The sequence below is a fragment of the Pipistrellus hanaki genome, assembly GCF_964339955.1.
Source record: "Pipistrellus hanaki genome assembly, chromosome: 3".
Lineage (NCBI taxonomy): Eukaryota > Metazoa > Chordata > Mammalia > Chiroptera > Vespertilionidae > Pipistrellus > Pipistrellus hanaki.
Window position 1 is genome coordinate 129,914,343 of NC_140505.1, and position 17,861 is coordinate 129,932,203.

Sequence of the window (17,861 nt, forward strand, 5' to 3'; positions counted from 1 at the left end):
CGCCGCCGCCGCCGCCGCCGCCGCTGCCGCCGCCGCGCGGTGGGCGGGGCCTTCTATCTCCAGGGGCCTCGGGGGCGTGGGGGTCTCCCGTTAGCCTGTCTCCCGCCCCGACACCTTGGCTTCCAGGTGGCTCAGAAATGGCTTTTGGGTAAGGTGACCAGACGTCCCGCAGTCCCGATTGTTAACAATTTGTCCCGCGTCCCGCGGCGTTTTAAAAAAGTCCCGATTTTTTTCCAAAAACTTTTTGGGGGCAGTCCTTTGTCACACCGCTAAAGCGTTCTACAGTAATTCTGAAATCAAGATCATGAAATCTCGCCCACGCACAGCTTTTCTTTGCATTCAGATCTCAGTGCTTGAACCGCTTATTTCTCATTTATCTCCTTCCTTTTCTATTCAGTTTGCAACCCAAGGTGCATAACTGGACGTCCACCCCATTGCCTCTCTGTGGTACTAAGTACCATTCAGATGAGTGCAGTGCCCTTGACCCCAGGGCCCTCGAACCTGCGATCCTCTTGTGCTCAGGCTGATACGCTAACCCCAGCACACCGGCCAAGGCCATCTGTCCTTTTTTGGTTGTGGTAATCCTCACCCGAGGATCCACTGATGTTTAGGGAGCGTGGAAGAGAGAGGGGAAGACAGAGAAATGTCCATGTGAGTGAAACACGTCAATTGGTTGCCCCTGGGCTGGGAAGGAAGGACTTGCAACCAAGGTACATGCCCTTGACCGAAACCAGAATCGAACTCAGGACCCTTTGGTGCGCAGGCTGACCTCCTGAGCCAAACCGGATAGGGATGTACTACTCAATCAGAGGGAATCTTTTTCCAGTTTAAAATCAATCCTTCAGTCTGTGTTCTTTAACTCATTCCTTTTTTGCCTTTTCAAAAACCATCAGGTAAAAACAGCGAAAAGAAAATGGGAAGTGAGGAGTGGGACTGGTGAGTATAGATATCTAACCTCAGAAGTGTTGCTGCAAAAGGGAGAAGAGATAGAGGGCTATGTAGGCTCAATAGAGAGTTATTTGTCATGGACGTTATCAGGGCAGTTTGCACAATGGTGGGGCAATTGCAAAGAGGGAGAGACCCAGGATGCAGGAAACAGCCTACCTTGGAGCAGTGAGAGGGATGAGATGGAGACTGCATGTGGAGACACTGCCATCGGCAGGAGCAGAGGCCCTTCCTCCCGGTGATAGCAGGGCAAGAAGGAAGAATGTACCTAGACCAGTGGTCGGCAAACTCATCAGTCAACAGTGCCAAATATCAACAGTACAACGATTGAAATTTCTTTTGAGAGCCACATTTTTTAAACTTAAACTTCTTCTAACGCCACTTCTTCAAAAGTGCCCAGGCTGTGGTATTTTGTGAAAGAGCCACACCCAAGGGGCCAAAGAGCTACATGTGGCTCGAGAGCCACATTTGCCGACCACGGACCTAGGCACTTTCCTAGGGGAGAATTTTGTATGAGATAGTTTCCTTTTTCAGTGTTCTCTGCGGCCAATACTGAGAGCAGAGATGGGCAGAAGGTGAGTGGTCAGGCACCTGTGCTACGGCTTTGAAGAGAGAGGAAGGGAAGTAAAATAGTAATAGTCATTTTGGAGGGTGGGGACACCTGCCCCAACCAGCAGGGCATTCAGCGTGGGGCGAGGAGAATCCTACAGAGAATGAAAGAGGGACAGGAGACACAAAGAAATGGAGGTAAGACAGAGTTCTGATCAAGCCTCCTTATTGCAGGGTATAAGGATGTAGATATAGTCAGGGAGAATGAGGGAGTTTTCTCCAAGGACATCAGCGGGTAGCTAAGCAACTAAACCGTAAATGTCAAGAATAGTTTATCTTCAACAGAGAACATTCTGTTGTGCAGCTGTGTCCCAACTGCAGAATGTTCGATAAGCAGAGCTGGAGTAATAGCTGTCATGGGTTGTGGAAACAATGTATCTTAGGCCATTCAGGTGCATGCCTGGAAGTACAGTTTCCCACAGGGCATGAGTTCTGGTAGGTCAGAAACTCAGTGTCTAAGATGGAGGTGTCTTTTAAGATGGAGTCACTAATGCCAATTCTTTTTTGGCACCCAACAGACACCAATCCAGAAAGATTGCAGACTGGTGACTAAAATGGCAGACTTGAGGGCCATCTGAGATTTGTTGTTATGAATTTAAATGTATTTTGATTCATTTCAGAAAGAAGGAGAGGGAGAGAAACATCAACGATGAGATAGAATCACTGATTGGTTGCCTTCTGCATGCCCACTACTTTGGATAAAGCTCAAAACCCAAGCATGAGCCCCGACTGGGAATTGAACCCTGACCTCCTGGTTCATGGGTCGACGCTCAAATCATTGAGAAACACTGGCAGGTGTGGTTATGAATTTAAAGTTAGATTTGTCAGCATGCCTGAGGGTTGTTGCTTTTTCCCCAGCAATATAACCTGTTTGGGTACAGGTGAGATATATTAAGAGAGCTAAGACATATTTTTTCACTCTGAGAAAGACAAGGTATGAGTGCTTTAGTGAAAAATGTTTATTTATTTTTTTTTGTAACATGATAAGTTCACACTGGTGGTTAATTAGCAATTATTTCAATACTTTCAAGCTCATCTGCCTCCAGCTTTAGTCATTATGCATGAATCTAAGCTTATAAAATTAAGAAACAGCAACAGCTAATCTAACCCTTCTTAATATATACCTTCATGATTAGCAAGATACATAAAAAAGTTTTTTAAAGGGCTAAAGTAGATTGATATATAAATTGTGAGTTCATTTTAAAGTTGTAACATTTCTAAGAAAGCATTTAAACCAAAAATCACACTTAATAAAAACAATATTCTAAATGCAGGCTGTGTCCATTTTCAGCTATTTGGCATTCTGTTCCTTTGTCAATTTGATATTGCCGAACAAAGAATGGTTATCTTTTACTGTTTGGGAGACGAATGAACAAATGAACACATCAAATGCCTACTCAGCTAAGATTTTGTCCAAGGTCAATGTGTTTTAAGATAGTCTATTGTTACATATTTATCAAATATTGAGGAATACTGGTGTCATTCAAGATGAAGTAATTGATTAAGAACTGAATGTACTGGAGATGTATTTGGTAATAAGATTTTAGGTAAATTTTCACCAGCCTTAGCTCCATCAGCACACTGAAACATGTTGTAGACTTACTACCCAATAATTAACACCTTAGATAACATTAGCCTCTTAGAAGAAAGACCATATTTTGCTCCTGCTTCTGTAAAATCATTGTTTATTTGAAAGAAGTGTGAACTTTTACTCAACTACTACTCCCTTGATATGAAAAGGAGACAAGAGGAGCTGAAGAAGGAAAGCTGTTCAGTTACACTCCACAGCCTTGGACATACTGAGTGAGATCTTTGTTTTGACAGTGAGTTTTCCAGGCCACCCTGTAGGGAAAGGTGTAAAAAAATGGCGATAAGGTTAAAGTACATTTTCATTGTGATAGACGCACATCAAATCCTTTGTGAGGACAAACTATTTTAACACTATATGGAATACAGGCTATTGATAGATCCAGGTATTGCTATTTATTAAATGGACATATGTACTCCAAATACTTCACTTCTCCCCCAAAGACTTGGCTACAGCATAGGATGCTGACCACGAGAGTCACATGCATTCCCGAACAGCCACTGCAAAGTGCATTCTACATTTACCTCATTCCAAACATTTCAAAACAGCACAAGGAACTGGTAGAATATAGAGAATCTTAAAAATTCTATAAATCCCCCAAATTAATGGAGGAGTAAGAGAAAAATATTCTGAATCCCTTGAAATAGATTGCTTCTAAGAGATACTTTGTTTAGCATATGTCTAAAGCTGAAACTTTCAGTTCTCAGTAGCATACTGTTGTCCTTGAAAATCTTCTCTCACCTCTCTCCTAACACAGGGCAAAAAAGCTCTCCCCTTTAACGCTTACACATACCATGCTCTGATGCCTTGTGGATCCCTGACAACCCTCTTTGCACAGGTTACAGCTTGAGTGATGTCATCTTGAAGCAAAGCTGAAAAACAGGTGGTGAGGAATGAAGACAACTTTCACAGACATTTCATTTTAAGTTTAGGTTTACCCATTTTATTCTCTTAGGCTAAAATAATAAAGGCTGGAATTTGTTAATATATAAATAATTTTATGTGATAAAGAACAAATTGTAAAGCAGTATAATAGTACAATTTCATTTTTGTTAAAACACATGTGCCTGGCTGGTGTGGCTCAGTGGCTGAGCATCAACCCATGAACCAGGAGATCATGGTTGGATTCCTGGTCAGGATACATGCCCAGATTGTGGGCTTAATCCCCAGTAGGGAGAGTGCAGGAGGCAACCAATCCATGTTTCTCACATTGATGTTTCTTCCTCTCCCTTCTCTCTCTCCAAAGTCAGTATAATAATGAAAAATAACCATAAAAACACCACACATTATGTACATGTTTGTGTGTAGGTATATTTGTACATTACATAGCTTTATATTCACATATATGATTGATATATATTCTATCTAGAACAATATATACCAAAAGTTACTAGTAGTCATAAATCTCTTGATAGTAAGAATTTTTATTCAGTGACCACAGATTATTATATAATACAAAATATTTTTAAAATAAATTAACTGGATACAAAAGAATATTCTAAGAATAATCTTTTCTATTAGAATTTTAACATTTAGAAATTTAACGATATCAATTTTATAATACTTCTCCAATATTTTCATTTTTATGATTTTATTTTTTTTAAAGTCAGAGTCACCTCTTTTTAAAAAAAAAATAAATATATTTATTGATATTTTACAAAGAGGAAAAGAGAGGGATAGAGAGTTAGAAACATGGATGAGAGAGAAACTTGGATCAACTGCCTCCTGCACACCCTCTACTGGGGATGTGCCCACAACCAAGGTACATGCCCTTGACTGGAATCAAACCTGAGACCTTTCAGTCCGAAAGCTGACGCTCTATTCACTGAGCCAAACCAGTCAGGGCAACCTGTTTTTTTTTTTATCCCCACTTGAGGATATGTGTTTTTGTTTTGTTTTGTTTTGTTTTTTGTTAATTTTAGAGAAAGAAGGAGAGAGAAAGAGAGAAACATTAATTGGTTGCCTCCCATACACACCCCAACTAGGGATTGAACCCACAACCTAGGTATGTGCCCTGTTGAGGACTCGAACCTGAAACCTTTTGTTGTATGGGATGATGCTCCAACCACCTGAGCCACCCAGCCAGGGCGAGATGGAGTTTTTCTAGGTCCCTGTTGAATTTTTGAAAACCTTTTCATTTGTATTGAATCTCTATTCTTGCAAGCATAACCAGCTGGGTCCTGTGCCATCACTTAAACGTTACTTTCTCTTACCGCTGCAGGATATGCCACAGGCATCAACTGATTTTGGAGTTTTGCCATCATTACACCAGTAGCGGCTATTGATCTGAAATATCCCATAATCAGTGCTTTTGCTTCCAGGATTGTAGTTTGTAGCTTGTGTGTTGTAATCACTTTCCCATTTGGCTAAACACATCCCTGAAAAGAACATGCTTTTAGTAATAAATAGCAACACCATATGACTTATACTGCACACCATAATCAGTTCTATATAGCTAATTTTATTTTACTAATGACTTACTTTATAAGTATAAGGATACAGGACAGGAAAGACTGTTTCATAGTCCATCCATATATCCATCAAACTATTCACTCATGCATTCAAAAATAGTTATTAAGGGGAAGTGTTTGAATTCAACCTAAACATACAGTGATAACATTGACAAAAAGGGACTAAAATACAAAGTAACTTTTTACAAATACATCTTGGGTTGCGTAGAAAAAAATGAAAACATTTAATCAACTAGAGCAAGCAAGAATAATGAAATGGCATTTCATGCTGCATTTCAGGGATCGTGACATAAACAGTGATTAAGGGGGAAATAGGTTCCTACTTATCCCTGTATTGAGATTTCAACATAATTAAATAAACAAAACTTTGCTATGAAAGCTTCATGTCATGCAGGGGCATTAAGAAAGAGAAAAATGCTGCATTATTCTAGGCTCACAGAGCCCAAGTTCCACATGGGAAATAGCTGGAGTCAAGTACCGAACACCTGGCAGAGATTGCTCAGGTGCGCAAATGTACAGTCAGCCTGCATGTCCCCTGAGTCTGAGGCAAGTGGCGGGCTTGGTAACACTCAAAGAGTACAATGGGTGGCAGTTTATTTAGAATGGTGCAGAATTTTGCACTCCTTGCCCTCATCTCTTCATCTGCTATTTCTTGTTCTAAAGGAACAAGTTGATATATATTTAAAACCATTTTAAGTATACAAATCCTCAACTAACTTTTTTAAGAAGCCCCTTCACACAAAGCCCCCTTCTCATTATTCATCCTCCGTTAGTATCTGTTGCACACCTAGCTGGCTATTTGGAAGTATGGAGAGTTAACTTACAGTTTGCCAGGCTCACTCCTTTGTAGCCATCCAGTCCAAGTCTTTTCAAGGTTCTGGCCAGCTCACACCTCTCATAGACCTTGGCCTGGACGGCCACAGAGAGGAGGAGAAGCCCCAGAGTCAGGAGAGCCTTCATGTTGACTGTGAAGCCAGACCGCTCAGCTGGCCAGGGTAGGCTGGCCCCAGTATTTAACCCCTTTTCACTTCCTTCTCCTCCTGGTGGTTTGGAGGCTCTACCCCTTGAGATATGTGGAAAACGGGAACAATTTTTTGGTTCAGTGACTTCTAAAGGTTAAAAGGATTAATCCACAGGAAGTTGATGAAATGACATTGTTTATTAAAGACCTGGCTCAGAAAGAATTGGTATTAGCACTGTTTTCAAAACAGGAACTTTCTTCTATTTTTATGAATTTGAGCAACTCTAAAGAAAAAAAACCCCAAAAACAACACAAATGAACACTTTACACAAACTGAAAATGAGCTCTGATTTTTCATTAATGTTCATTTCATTAAATTGTTTTGTGTGCATTCACATGGTGTTTTCATCTTTTTCAACTTAAAATTATTATATGTACTCTGCATAAAAGAACGTGACACCTTGTCTGTCGTTTTATAGGTATATAGCACCAACATGATGTTACCCAGCCAGATTTCTACTTTAATGTTTTTGTAAAATTTTTTAAAAATATTTTTTATTGATTTCAGAGAGGGAGAGAGAAATAGAGACATCAATTATGAGAGAGAATCACTGATCAGCTGCTTCCTGCACACCTCAGGAAGGATCGAGCCCTTACACCAGGCATGTGCCCTGACCAGGAATCGAACCATGACTTCATAGATCAATGCTCAACCACCGAACCACGCCAGCCGGTCTACTTTAATGTTTTTTACTACTGTGATTTTTTAAATAAGTAAGCCTTATGTGAATAACATCCCTAACACCTTATCAACAATGCCTTACCTCAGATTTCCATGTTAAAACATATGGGTCATTATAAAGTTGGGCAACTTTATAATGAAATCTACAGAATAGCAGAATATACTGCTTGAAAACCCGCCCCTTTGCCAGAAAGATTATTTTGAGCTGAAAGCAATTACGAAGAAACAGACCCACAAAAAGCTCTCTATACTATGTACCTGAAGGAGAACAGGAAATTGTACAGAACTCAATAGCTTACAATAATAGATGTGTGTCAGCCCTGAGGCAGCACATAACAAACTTGACTGACTGGCTGTTATCTTCTGTTAGTTCCCGATATATTTAGCTTCCCATGGTTCACTGCCCTTGGAAGACTAAGGCTCTTTTCCTGTCTTGTCATTTCTCTAAAAATGTATTGTTCTTGGTGAAGATGCTATAAAAACCCAAGTGCTAGCCACCTCTTGGAGTTACTCAAACCTGCATTTCTCCCCAAGCATATATGAGATGTGCATGTTCATAAACATGTTTATTTTTTCTTGTTAATCTGTCTTTTGTTACTAAGTCCCAGCTGAAACCCTAAAAGGGTGGAAGGGAAGGGATTTTTTTCCTCCTGTACAGTTTCTGGCAATGAGGATGGGACATTAAAAGACTGGGATAGCCAAGACCGGTTTGACTCAATGGATAGAGCGTCGGCTTGGGGACTGAAAGGTCCCTGGTTCGATTCCGGTCAAGGGCATGTACCTTGGTTTCGGGCATATCCCCAGTAGTGGGTGTGCAAGAGGCAGCTAATAGATTTCTATCTCTCATCGATGTTTCTAACTCTCTATCTCTCTCCCTTCCTCTCTGTACAAAATCAATAAAATATATTAAAAAAAAAAAAAAAAAAAAAAAAAGATTGGGATAGTCTGCGCTCCCCAGGGACTGCAGTTGAGATACGGGATAAGTGACAACAGACATCAGAAGGTGAGAATTCTTACCATGTCAATCTCCCATATCGAACTAGTCAAAAGCGAAGTTTTCTCCTTGTGTCTTCCTTTCCAAATTTATAATGGCAGGAGAAAACCATTTTTAAAAATAGATCTTGAATTATGACTCTTATAAATTTGCTTTGGGGCATTCATAAGTTACTGATTCTTAGCTTGCCAGAAACAGGTTTTCTTTTGTCTCTGTCTTTTGTGTCATTTTTAATAAAAATGAAAATCGTAAGATGAGCATCTCCATTTGTCTTATTTTATGTACTGAAAACTTGGGTTTGTAACCAGTGAGAATACTCTCTGGTTTCTGCCACTTTCCGATGGGGAGCGGCGTTCATTGTAAGCTTGCATCAGGCAGCCAGCTAGCCAGCTGTCTAAGAACCTAAGACTTGAAAAGCAGCATTATCTTTGTCTAAATGTGCCAGCTTTCTGGAGAGTATGTCCTTTAAAAAAAAAAAAATTTTTTTTGAGATAATTGTGAGAGCTGAAGATAACATAACTATGGATAGGGCTACTACTTATTTCTGAGGCGACTGTACTCCTCGGGTGTGTTGGGTGTAAAAGTTCCAAAGCACTCAGGTAACTAACCCTGCCTGAAAACACTAAACTGTCTCATGAGAAAAGACTAAGCCACTTAATCAGAGTTCACCCAGTAACACAACATTGACATTATATGCAATTACCAATGAAAATCAGATACAAATCTAGAATACAGAACCTATGGAATACAGCTAACACAGTGTTCAGAAGAAAATTCATAGTAATTCTTATATTAACAAAAAGAAATAATGGAGGAGAAACCAAGACAGCGGCACAGGTAAACATCTGAAATTGCTGCCTCGCACAACAATTTCAAAACGACAACTGAAAACAAAACAGACATCATCCAGAACCACAGGAAGGCTGGCTGAGTGGAAATTCTACAGCTAGAAGAGAAAAGCAACTGAGACTCAGAGGAGGTGCGGAAGTGAAGTGCAGAGGTACGCGGGTACACGCATGGAAAGGGCTGGAAAATGAGCACGCAATTGTCTCTCTCAATCGGGAGGGAGACACAAGCTCCTGACGGCTCTGAACTCCAGTTCCAGGCAAGACTCTGGGGACCCAGACTCCTACGGGGAAAAACTGGTCTATCTGGCATCAGGCGGAACTCAAGGGTGGCTTTCTCTCAGAGGTTCTTGCAGCAATTACCGAGGAACACTGAGACCCAGGGCCTCTTAGGTCAGGGCTGAGGATCAGCCATTGCTGTTTGCTCCGCCCTGTGGATTTCCTGAGACTCTTCCCCACCCAAGCTTTGAGCAGAGGCTTTTGCATATGAATGGCTTGGCCCTTTGCAATCTAAAATCACATAACAAACTGCAGCTGGGTCAGAGAGACCCAGAATATCCAAAAGAAGACCCAAGGCCCATAGCAACTCGCACTGCTTCACAGCTGGGCCTCATCTGGGCACCTCCAAAGCCCAAACAAAGAAGAGGAATCTGCAGATCTCTCAGTAGCTTCTGCTGGGTTACCTCAGGCAGAGGCTAAATTAGCACCTCCTTAGAGATTCGTGAGCCAGTGTATCCAATGGTCAGAGTGAGACCATTCATATTACAACTCCTCAGATCCATAAGGGACACACTCAGAAGAAAAAGGTAAAGATAAAAACTATGAACAACAAAAAGACATCATATACATACCTACCAACAAGTGAATCTAAAAATCAAGTGAATAAAAAATCTGAGGAACAAATGGACTGGTGAACATAATAGAATCAGGGACATAGAAAGGGAGCGGAATGATAATTTTCAGGGGGAACAGGGTCTGACAGGTGCGGGAAGAGACTGGACAAAAGTCTTACACCTATGGATGAAGGCAGTGCGGGGTAAGGGCATGGGGTTGGGTGGGGAATCTGGTGGAGGGGAGTTATGGGGGAGGGGGGAAGAGGAACCCCTGTAATAATCTGAACAATAAAGATTTATTATATTAAAAAAAAAAAAAAAAAAAGCCGAAACCGGTTTGGCTCAGTGGTAGAGCGTCGGTCTGCGGACTGAAAGGTCCCAGGTTCGATTCCGGTCAAGGGCATGTACCTGGGTTGCGGGCACATCCCCAATAGGGGGTGTGCAAGAGGCAGCTGGTCGATGTTTCTCTCTCATCGACGTTTCTAGCTCTCTATATCTCTTCCTTCCTCTCTGTAAAAAATCAATTTAAAAAAATTAAAAAAATATATATATATATACAGTATATATATATATATATATATATATATATATATATATATATATATTTTTTTTTTTTTTCAGGGAGGAAGGAAGAGAGAAAGAGAGAAACATCAATGATGAGAGAGAATCATTGATCAGCTGCCTTCTGCATGCTTCTCACTGGGAACAGAACCCGCAACTTGGGCATATGCCCTGACCTGACAGGGAATCAAACCATGACCTTCTGATTCATATGTCGAAACTCAACCACTGAGCCATGTCAGCCAAGCTGGAGAGTTGATCTTAATAAAGAGTCCAAGTATATAAAGAACCATTGTGATGTCTACTTTTGTGGCCTTGTTTATGCTGGAAAAATTCTCAATCCAGTATCTTCTTTCCAGTAACACGAATGAATGGGTCTGTGTTTTAAGGTGTCTCACTTTGTGGGAGATAGAAATGTCTTTACTACCTGTGACAATGAAGTCTTTGCTTTCTTGGGCTATCTTTGGAGTGGCTCTGCATCTTGAGAAATCTGCATCTTTTGTACACTCTTTGGAGACAGCTCTATGAATAAGCCATAAAAGGCTTATTGGTATGTAGTCATAATTGAAATAGGTACATCTTTGAAGATCTGGCCTTTCACATCTATTATAAAAGAATTTTCAAGAAAGCTCTTATCCTAAACAAATGTTCTATTGGGAGAGACAGAGAGAGAGAGAGAGAGAGAGAGAGAGAGAGAGAGAGAGAGAGAAAGAAGAAGAAGAAGAAGAAGAAGAAGAAGAAGAAGAAGAAGAAGAAGAAGAAGGAGAAGAAGAAGGAGAAGGAGAAGGAAGAGGAGAAGGAGGAGGAGAAGGAGGAGGAGAAGGAGGAGGAGAAGGAGGAGGAGAAGGAGGAGGAGAAGGAGGAGAAGGAGGAGGAGAAGGAGGAGGAGAAGGAGGAGGAGAAGGAGGAAGAGAAGGAGGAGGAGAAGGAGGAGGAGAAGGAGGAGGAGAAGGAGGAGAAGGAGGAGGAGAAGGAGAAGGAGAAGGAGAAGGAGAAGGAGAAGGAGAAGGAGAAGGAGAAGGAGAAGGAGAAGGAGAAGGAGAAGAAGGAGAAGAAGGAGAAGAAGAAGAAGAAGAAGAAGAAGAAGAAGAAGAAGAAGAAGAAGAAGAAGAAGAAGAAGAAGAAGAAAGGAGGAGGATGAGGACAAGGACGAGGAGGAGGAGAAGGAAGTAAGGGACGGAGGGAAAGAAAGGAAGAAAGAAGGAAAGGAGGGACGGAGGGAAAGAAAGGAAGAAAGAAAGAAAGGAGGAAGGGAGAAAGAAAAGAGAGGGGAGAGAAAGAGAGGCAAAGAAGAAAGGAGGGAGAGGGAGAGGGAGAGGGAGAGGGAGAGGGAGAGGGAGAGGGAGAGGGAGGAAGAGAGAGAGAGAGAGAGAGAGAGAGAGAGAGAGAGAGAGAGAGAGAGAGAGAGAGAGGGAGAGAAGCAAAGAAGAAAGGAGGGAGAGGGAGAGAGAGAGAAGGAAGGAAAGAAAGGAGGGAGGGATCAAGATAGATATAAAAGAATGTCTTAGAAAGTGTGTGTGGAGGGGAGGGGAGGTTTGGGGAGGAGGTGTGGACCTGAATGGGAGAAGATATTTGCAAACAACAGCTCTGACAAGGGGTTAATATTTAATGTACAAAACATGTAAAGAACTCATACAACTCAACACCAAACAAACAAACCAACAATAATAGTAAAAAACAGGCAGAGGACCTGAACAGACACCTCTCTCAAGAAGACATACAAATGGCCAATAGCTATATGAAAAGATATTCAACTTCACTGACTATTAGTGAAAGGCAAATCAAAACTACAATGGATACCACTTCACACCTGTTAGAATAGCTGCTATCAACAAGACTAGTAACAAATGTTGAGAGGCTGTGGCGAAAAAAAGACCCCCCTTCACTGCTGGTAGGAATGTACACTGCACAGCCACTATGGAAACAGTTATGGAGTTTTCTCAAAAAAAAATTAATAGAGTTACATATAACCCAACAACCCCTCTTCTGGGTATCTACTCAAGAATTTTGAAAACATTTATTCACAAAGATATATGTACCCTTATATTCATTGTAGGATTATTCACGGTGGCCAAGACACAGAGACGAAGTATCCTTCAGTAGATGCTTGGATAAGAATGTGGTAAATACACAAAATGGAAAAGTATTCAGTGGTAAGAAAAGATGAAATACTGCCATTGGCAACAACATGGATTGATCTTGAGAATATCATGCTAAGTCCTAGCCCTGGTCGATGGTGTGCAGGAGGCAACCAATAAATTGTCTCTCTCACATCGATGTTTCTGTCACTGTGTCTCTCCTGCTCCTGTCCACTCTCTCTAAAAATCTATGGGAAAATATCCTCGGGTGAGGATTAACAACAACAATAAAAAAATGTATGCACACTTTAATAACTGATAGCTGCATATTCTATTACATTTTGAAAATAAAATGTATTCTGCCCTTATAATTATTCACAGTGTATATACATTTTGGGGAGACACCTGTATTATGGGCCTTCACTGAAAAAAATTCATTGAACTCACACTTTAAAAAAGAAAAGCACCTTAAATAGTTAGTACCCTAGATTTCTGGTAACAGGCAACTACGTCCCTTAGTTCTTCTTAGATAAAGCCTACTTCCTTTCTCAGTCCTGTGGAAATATTATTCTTTTCATGTCTTTAAAATGTAAGCATCCTAATAGATAAGTGCTGGTTAAAGCAACCCCCAAGATAGGGGGTAGAGGGGCGTTTAAAAAACAAACTGCTACTTTATATTCCCATAGGCTCCCTTGACCAAAATTTTAGTCCACAGACTCCATAAGATTAACTATTAAAGACAAATAAAAATGTTCCAAGTCTTCTCCACAACTATTGGTAAAGACTTTTGGTCATCTGAGTAGGTAAACTTTACTTGTTCCATCTGCCAAAAACACCACTTAGGTCCAACCATTCATTTACAAGCTAGTTGAGTTTTGTATTATTGGACCTGTATTATTATGGCTTTTAAAATAAAAGCTCTGAGGTCTCTGTTTGCATCTGTCTGTGCTTATAGGTATGTTACTTATGTAATATTTTTCTCCCTCCAGATATTATTTCTAAAAAAACTATCTTGTAAAAGAGTTCTTTTTAATTGTGTTAGAGAAAATATGAGCATTTATAATATTTAAGGCTAGTCAAATACGCATATCCCTGCTATATATTTGAGATTATAAAATTGTAACTTCAACCTAAGAACAAAACATACAATAAAAATGATTTGCTTAATATATGTTAACATGGCAGGAAAAAAAGCCACATGTTTAACTTTTTAAGTTCTTTGTTTCTTTAATTTTTGCAAGGAAACTAAGATTTATTTTTGGCAGCAAAAGGTTTGAAGTATGAGGATGCATTTTGTAAAAAAATATTTTTATTGATTTCAGAGATGAAGAAGAGGGAGAGAGATAGAAATATTAGTGATGAGAGAGAAATATTGGCTGCTTCCTGTATGCCCCACACTGGGGATCAAACCTGCAACAGGAGCATGTGCCCTGACCAAAATCAAATCGTGACCTCCTGGTTCATAGGTCAATGCTCAACCACTGAACAACACTGGCTGGGCTGAGAATACATTAAGCATATATGAATATGATATGCATAACCCACAGATATAGACAATAGGGTGGTAAAGGATTGGGGTAAGAGGGGGTAGTTGAGGGTAATGTGAAAATAAGGGACATATATATAATAATACTTTCAACAATAAAGATTTATTAAAAATAAATAAATAAATAAATAAAAATACAAAAAGAAGAAGAAGAGTCATTTTGTCCTAATTAAGAGGTTATTTAAAGGTTATTTAAGACTAGAAAAAAAAAAAAAGAGGATAAAGGATAAAACCTAAATAGGTATAGGAAGTGAGGAAAAGAGAGAGAGAAAGAAAAAGGGAGGGGAAAAAAGGAGGAATTCTTATCTTGTGTGGTCAAGCTGGTGAAAACTGAGTTAATTTATTAAAGGGTTTTTTAGATAAGCTTTAATAATGATAGTGTGCCTGTGCAAAACTAGGATTTAATTTTCTCTCTCTATTAAAAGATTTCTCTGGACAACAGTGTGGTAATTGGGTGGGGAGGGCTGTGCTGGAGGTGGAAGAGGGTATAGGGGGGATAAATGGTGATGGAAAATTAAAATAAATAAAATAAAATTTAAAAAAAGATTTATCTTTACCCGTTAACTAACTTGCCTGGGAAACAAGGATTCTGTGCCTGAATTCTTTCAGGATAATCACCTGTACTTCGTGTCCTTCCTTTTTCAGGTCTTTGATTACTTACAGAAAACCAAATCTTTTCAACGTTCAAAGAGATTAGATTTTTTCCTGGTGTGTTCCTTCCTGTATTTGCCTTGGACATTACACTTGTTCTTAGCCGAAAGGCGATTGTGTATTTGAAATCTTTTGTCACTTCGGTTGAATAAATATCTCAAGTATTGTTTCACACTAACCTATGATCCTGTTTAATCAGTGCTCAAACCTTTCAATGTTTTTTCACAGCTTCCCAAAATCAAATTCTAACAAAAGTTATTCTTGACCTTAAACTGACTTTGAGATTTCCCAAATGGCCTCTGGGAAATCTCAAAGACTTGTTCCCTGTCCTTATAAAGAGAGAAATATTAAACTAATCAGGTTTATTTGACATGTTAAATTACATGGGAAGCATGTCAAATGAAAACGATATTAACAGTTCCTTTAATTATATTTTATGGGTATATGCTATTAATATAAGTGTTCAGAAATTATGTAAAATTTCTAGAAATTTTAGAAGTCTCATCAGACTTCTAACCACACCATTTTAAGTCTTTTGTCAACCACAGATAATTTTTATTTTACTCTGATGTTTTGTGAAAATGCTTGAAACTGCTAACCCCAAATCAATCAGAATAAGAATTAATTATATGGGATTATATGAACTGATGAATTTTTTATAACTTTTTAATGACTTTTGTCTAATCCATTACTGGAATATTAAAAAAAAAATTTTTTTAAACATAAGGGTTTTTCCTCCCCTATACTATACAAACACATATTTCTATCTACATGTTACCTTTAAAAATGGTCATCTGAGCCAAAACCGGTTTGGCTCAGTGGTAGAGCGTCGGTCTGCGGACTGAAAGGTCCCAGGTTCGATTCCGGTCGAGGGCATGTACATTGCTTGCAGGCATATCCCCGGTAGGGGTGTGCAAGAGGCAGCTGGTCGATGTTTCTCTCTCATCGATGTTTCTAGCTCTCTATCTCTCTCCCTTCCTCTCTGTAAAAAATCAATAAAATATTTTTTAAAATGGTCATCTGAGGATGCTGTGCAATTTTAAAATCTATGCTGGCAGAATTCAATAGAAATTGTGCTTCCACCCAAGCTGGTTCAGCTCAGTGGATAGAGCATCAGCCAGCGGACTGAAGGGTCCCAAGTTCAAGTCAGCTCAAGGGCACATACCTCAGTTGCAGGCTCAGGGCATGTGTGGGAAGCAAACAACCAATGAATATCTCTCACATAGGTGTTTCTCTCTGTGTGTCTCTTTCCCCCTCCTCGTTTCTACTCTCTCTAAAAATCAATGGGAAAATATTCTCAGGTGATTCATTTATCTTCTATAATTGAAACTTTGTAGCTTTGAGTGGAGGCCAAGATTGGTCATTTATGTGATTGGGACAATTATAAGACTGTTCAGTGGAGTGGTGAAGATAGATCCATACTGAGGTGTGTTAATGGAAACTTAGAGAGAGAGAGAGAGAGAGAGAGAGAGAGAGAGGATTATTCTTTCAACATGCTCGACTTTGAGGCTATAAAATGAAATACATAGTTATTTAGTAATTATTCCAGCTTGCACACAAGCAAGAAAACAAAACATACTAATTTCGGAAGTGGATGTCGACAGTGATTGGAAAACAATACAGTGCTCCAAAAATAAATTTGTTAAATTTTTGAAATCTATAAACAATGAATATGATTAGCCACTTGTGAAACTGTCTGTGAATGTTGGGATAGGAGTTTGGGAACACATAAAAGCCTAATTAAGGTGACAAGATTTATCATAGGGAGACAGGAGAAGAATCTATGCATAACTTAACAAGAACATAACTCAATTACATTGTCTCTTTCTTTAAAAAAATATATTTTATTGATTTTTTACAAAGAGGAAGGGAGAGGGATAGAGAAACATCGATGAGAGAGAAGTATCAATCAGCTGCCTCCTGCACACACCCTACTGGGGATGTGCCCACAACCAATGTACATGCTCTTAACTGGAATCGAACCTGGGACCCTTTATCCACTGAGCCATAGGGACCCTCTATCCACTGAGACAAACATATCTAGGCTCAATTATATTGTTTCTTGACAATAGACTGAAATATGTAAAGTCAGCCTTGTGGACACAGAAGAGAAACCAGTAAGAGCCAGAAGTTAGGGGCATTTATCTAGGGGTGTGGCAACCTTGAAGGTGTGCTGCTCAGATCTCTCCAGCTGCAGATCCACCAGTTTCATATGGAGTTTATACTGTTCTCACCACCCAGCCACCAACTGCGCACAATAGGGGCACGGGAGCCAGGCCATTCCTTCCCAACGAGGAACTCTAGTCAAACTTTGATCTTTGGTTCCCCATCAGCATGGCTAAGGCTCCTCTTAGCCAATCCTTAGCCAATCCTTTATTTCCCACCCTCATTTCACAAGAATGGTCCTACAAACTGCCATGTGCTTATACTTTAGATCCCTGGTCAATTCGCACTCCAATTTTCCACAACGACTATTTTCAACCATCTTTATTGTTCTTATAAAGCTATTTTCTATTCCTCTTCCACTCCTGAAAAAGAAGCAGAGAACTCTGCTAGAATTCCGGGATCAGACATGTTGGTGTCGCATCCATCTCTGGTTCTCCGCAGTGTTTCTAAAGAAAGGGATGTCCTTTCTTCAAGGAGAAAGGAGTTGCTCTCCTGAGAGCTCTGGCTTTTCAAGAACACTCTTCTAGCCCTGCTCTCTAGATTCAATCTTAATCTCTTCCTTCTTTTGGTTGCTTTCCATTCTGCATTAGAACATATTTGAGCCTCTTCAAACTTAAAACGGACTCTACCAGCCCTTTAGGGAGTGTATGTTCCTATAGCTACCAACCTTTTTTCTTCAAAGCTAGACTCCAGGAATGGGAATTTAAAGTTAGGTCTTAATGCCCTTACATTCCATTTTTTATCATGCTCTAAGGTCACCATTGCAACAAAAAATAGCATACCTGGAATAAACCTAACTAAGGAGGTAAAAGATGTGTACTCAGGAAACTATAGCACATTGAAAAAAGAATTAGAGGAAGATACAAACAAA

The 17,861-nt window shown here is 39.8% G+C and overlaps 1 protein-coding gene across 1 annotated transcript; it reads right to left on the bottom strand.

Moving 5' to 3' along the window:
- Window positions 1–2,490: 2,490 nt before the first annotated feature.
- LOC311619627 (lysozyme C) lies at window positions 2,491–6,648 on the bottom strand. Its single transcript, XM_084878224.1, has 4 exons — window positions 6,438–6,648; window positions 5,356–5,520; window positions 3,936–4,014; window positions 2,491–3,396 (listed from the first exon to the last, which is right to left on the bottom strand). Exons 1-4 carry the CDS (start codon window positions 6,571–6,573, stop codon window positions 3,330–3,332), a joined length of 447 nt encoding a protein of 148 aa, XP_084734350.1. The 5' UTR covers window positions 6,574–6,648; the 3' UTR covers window positions 2,491–3,329.
- Between the last annotated feature and the right edge of the window lie 11,213 nt (window positions 6,649–17,861).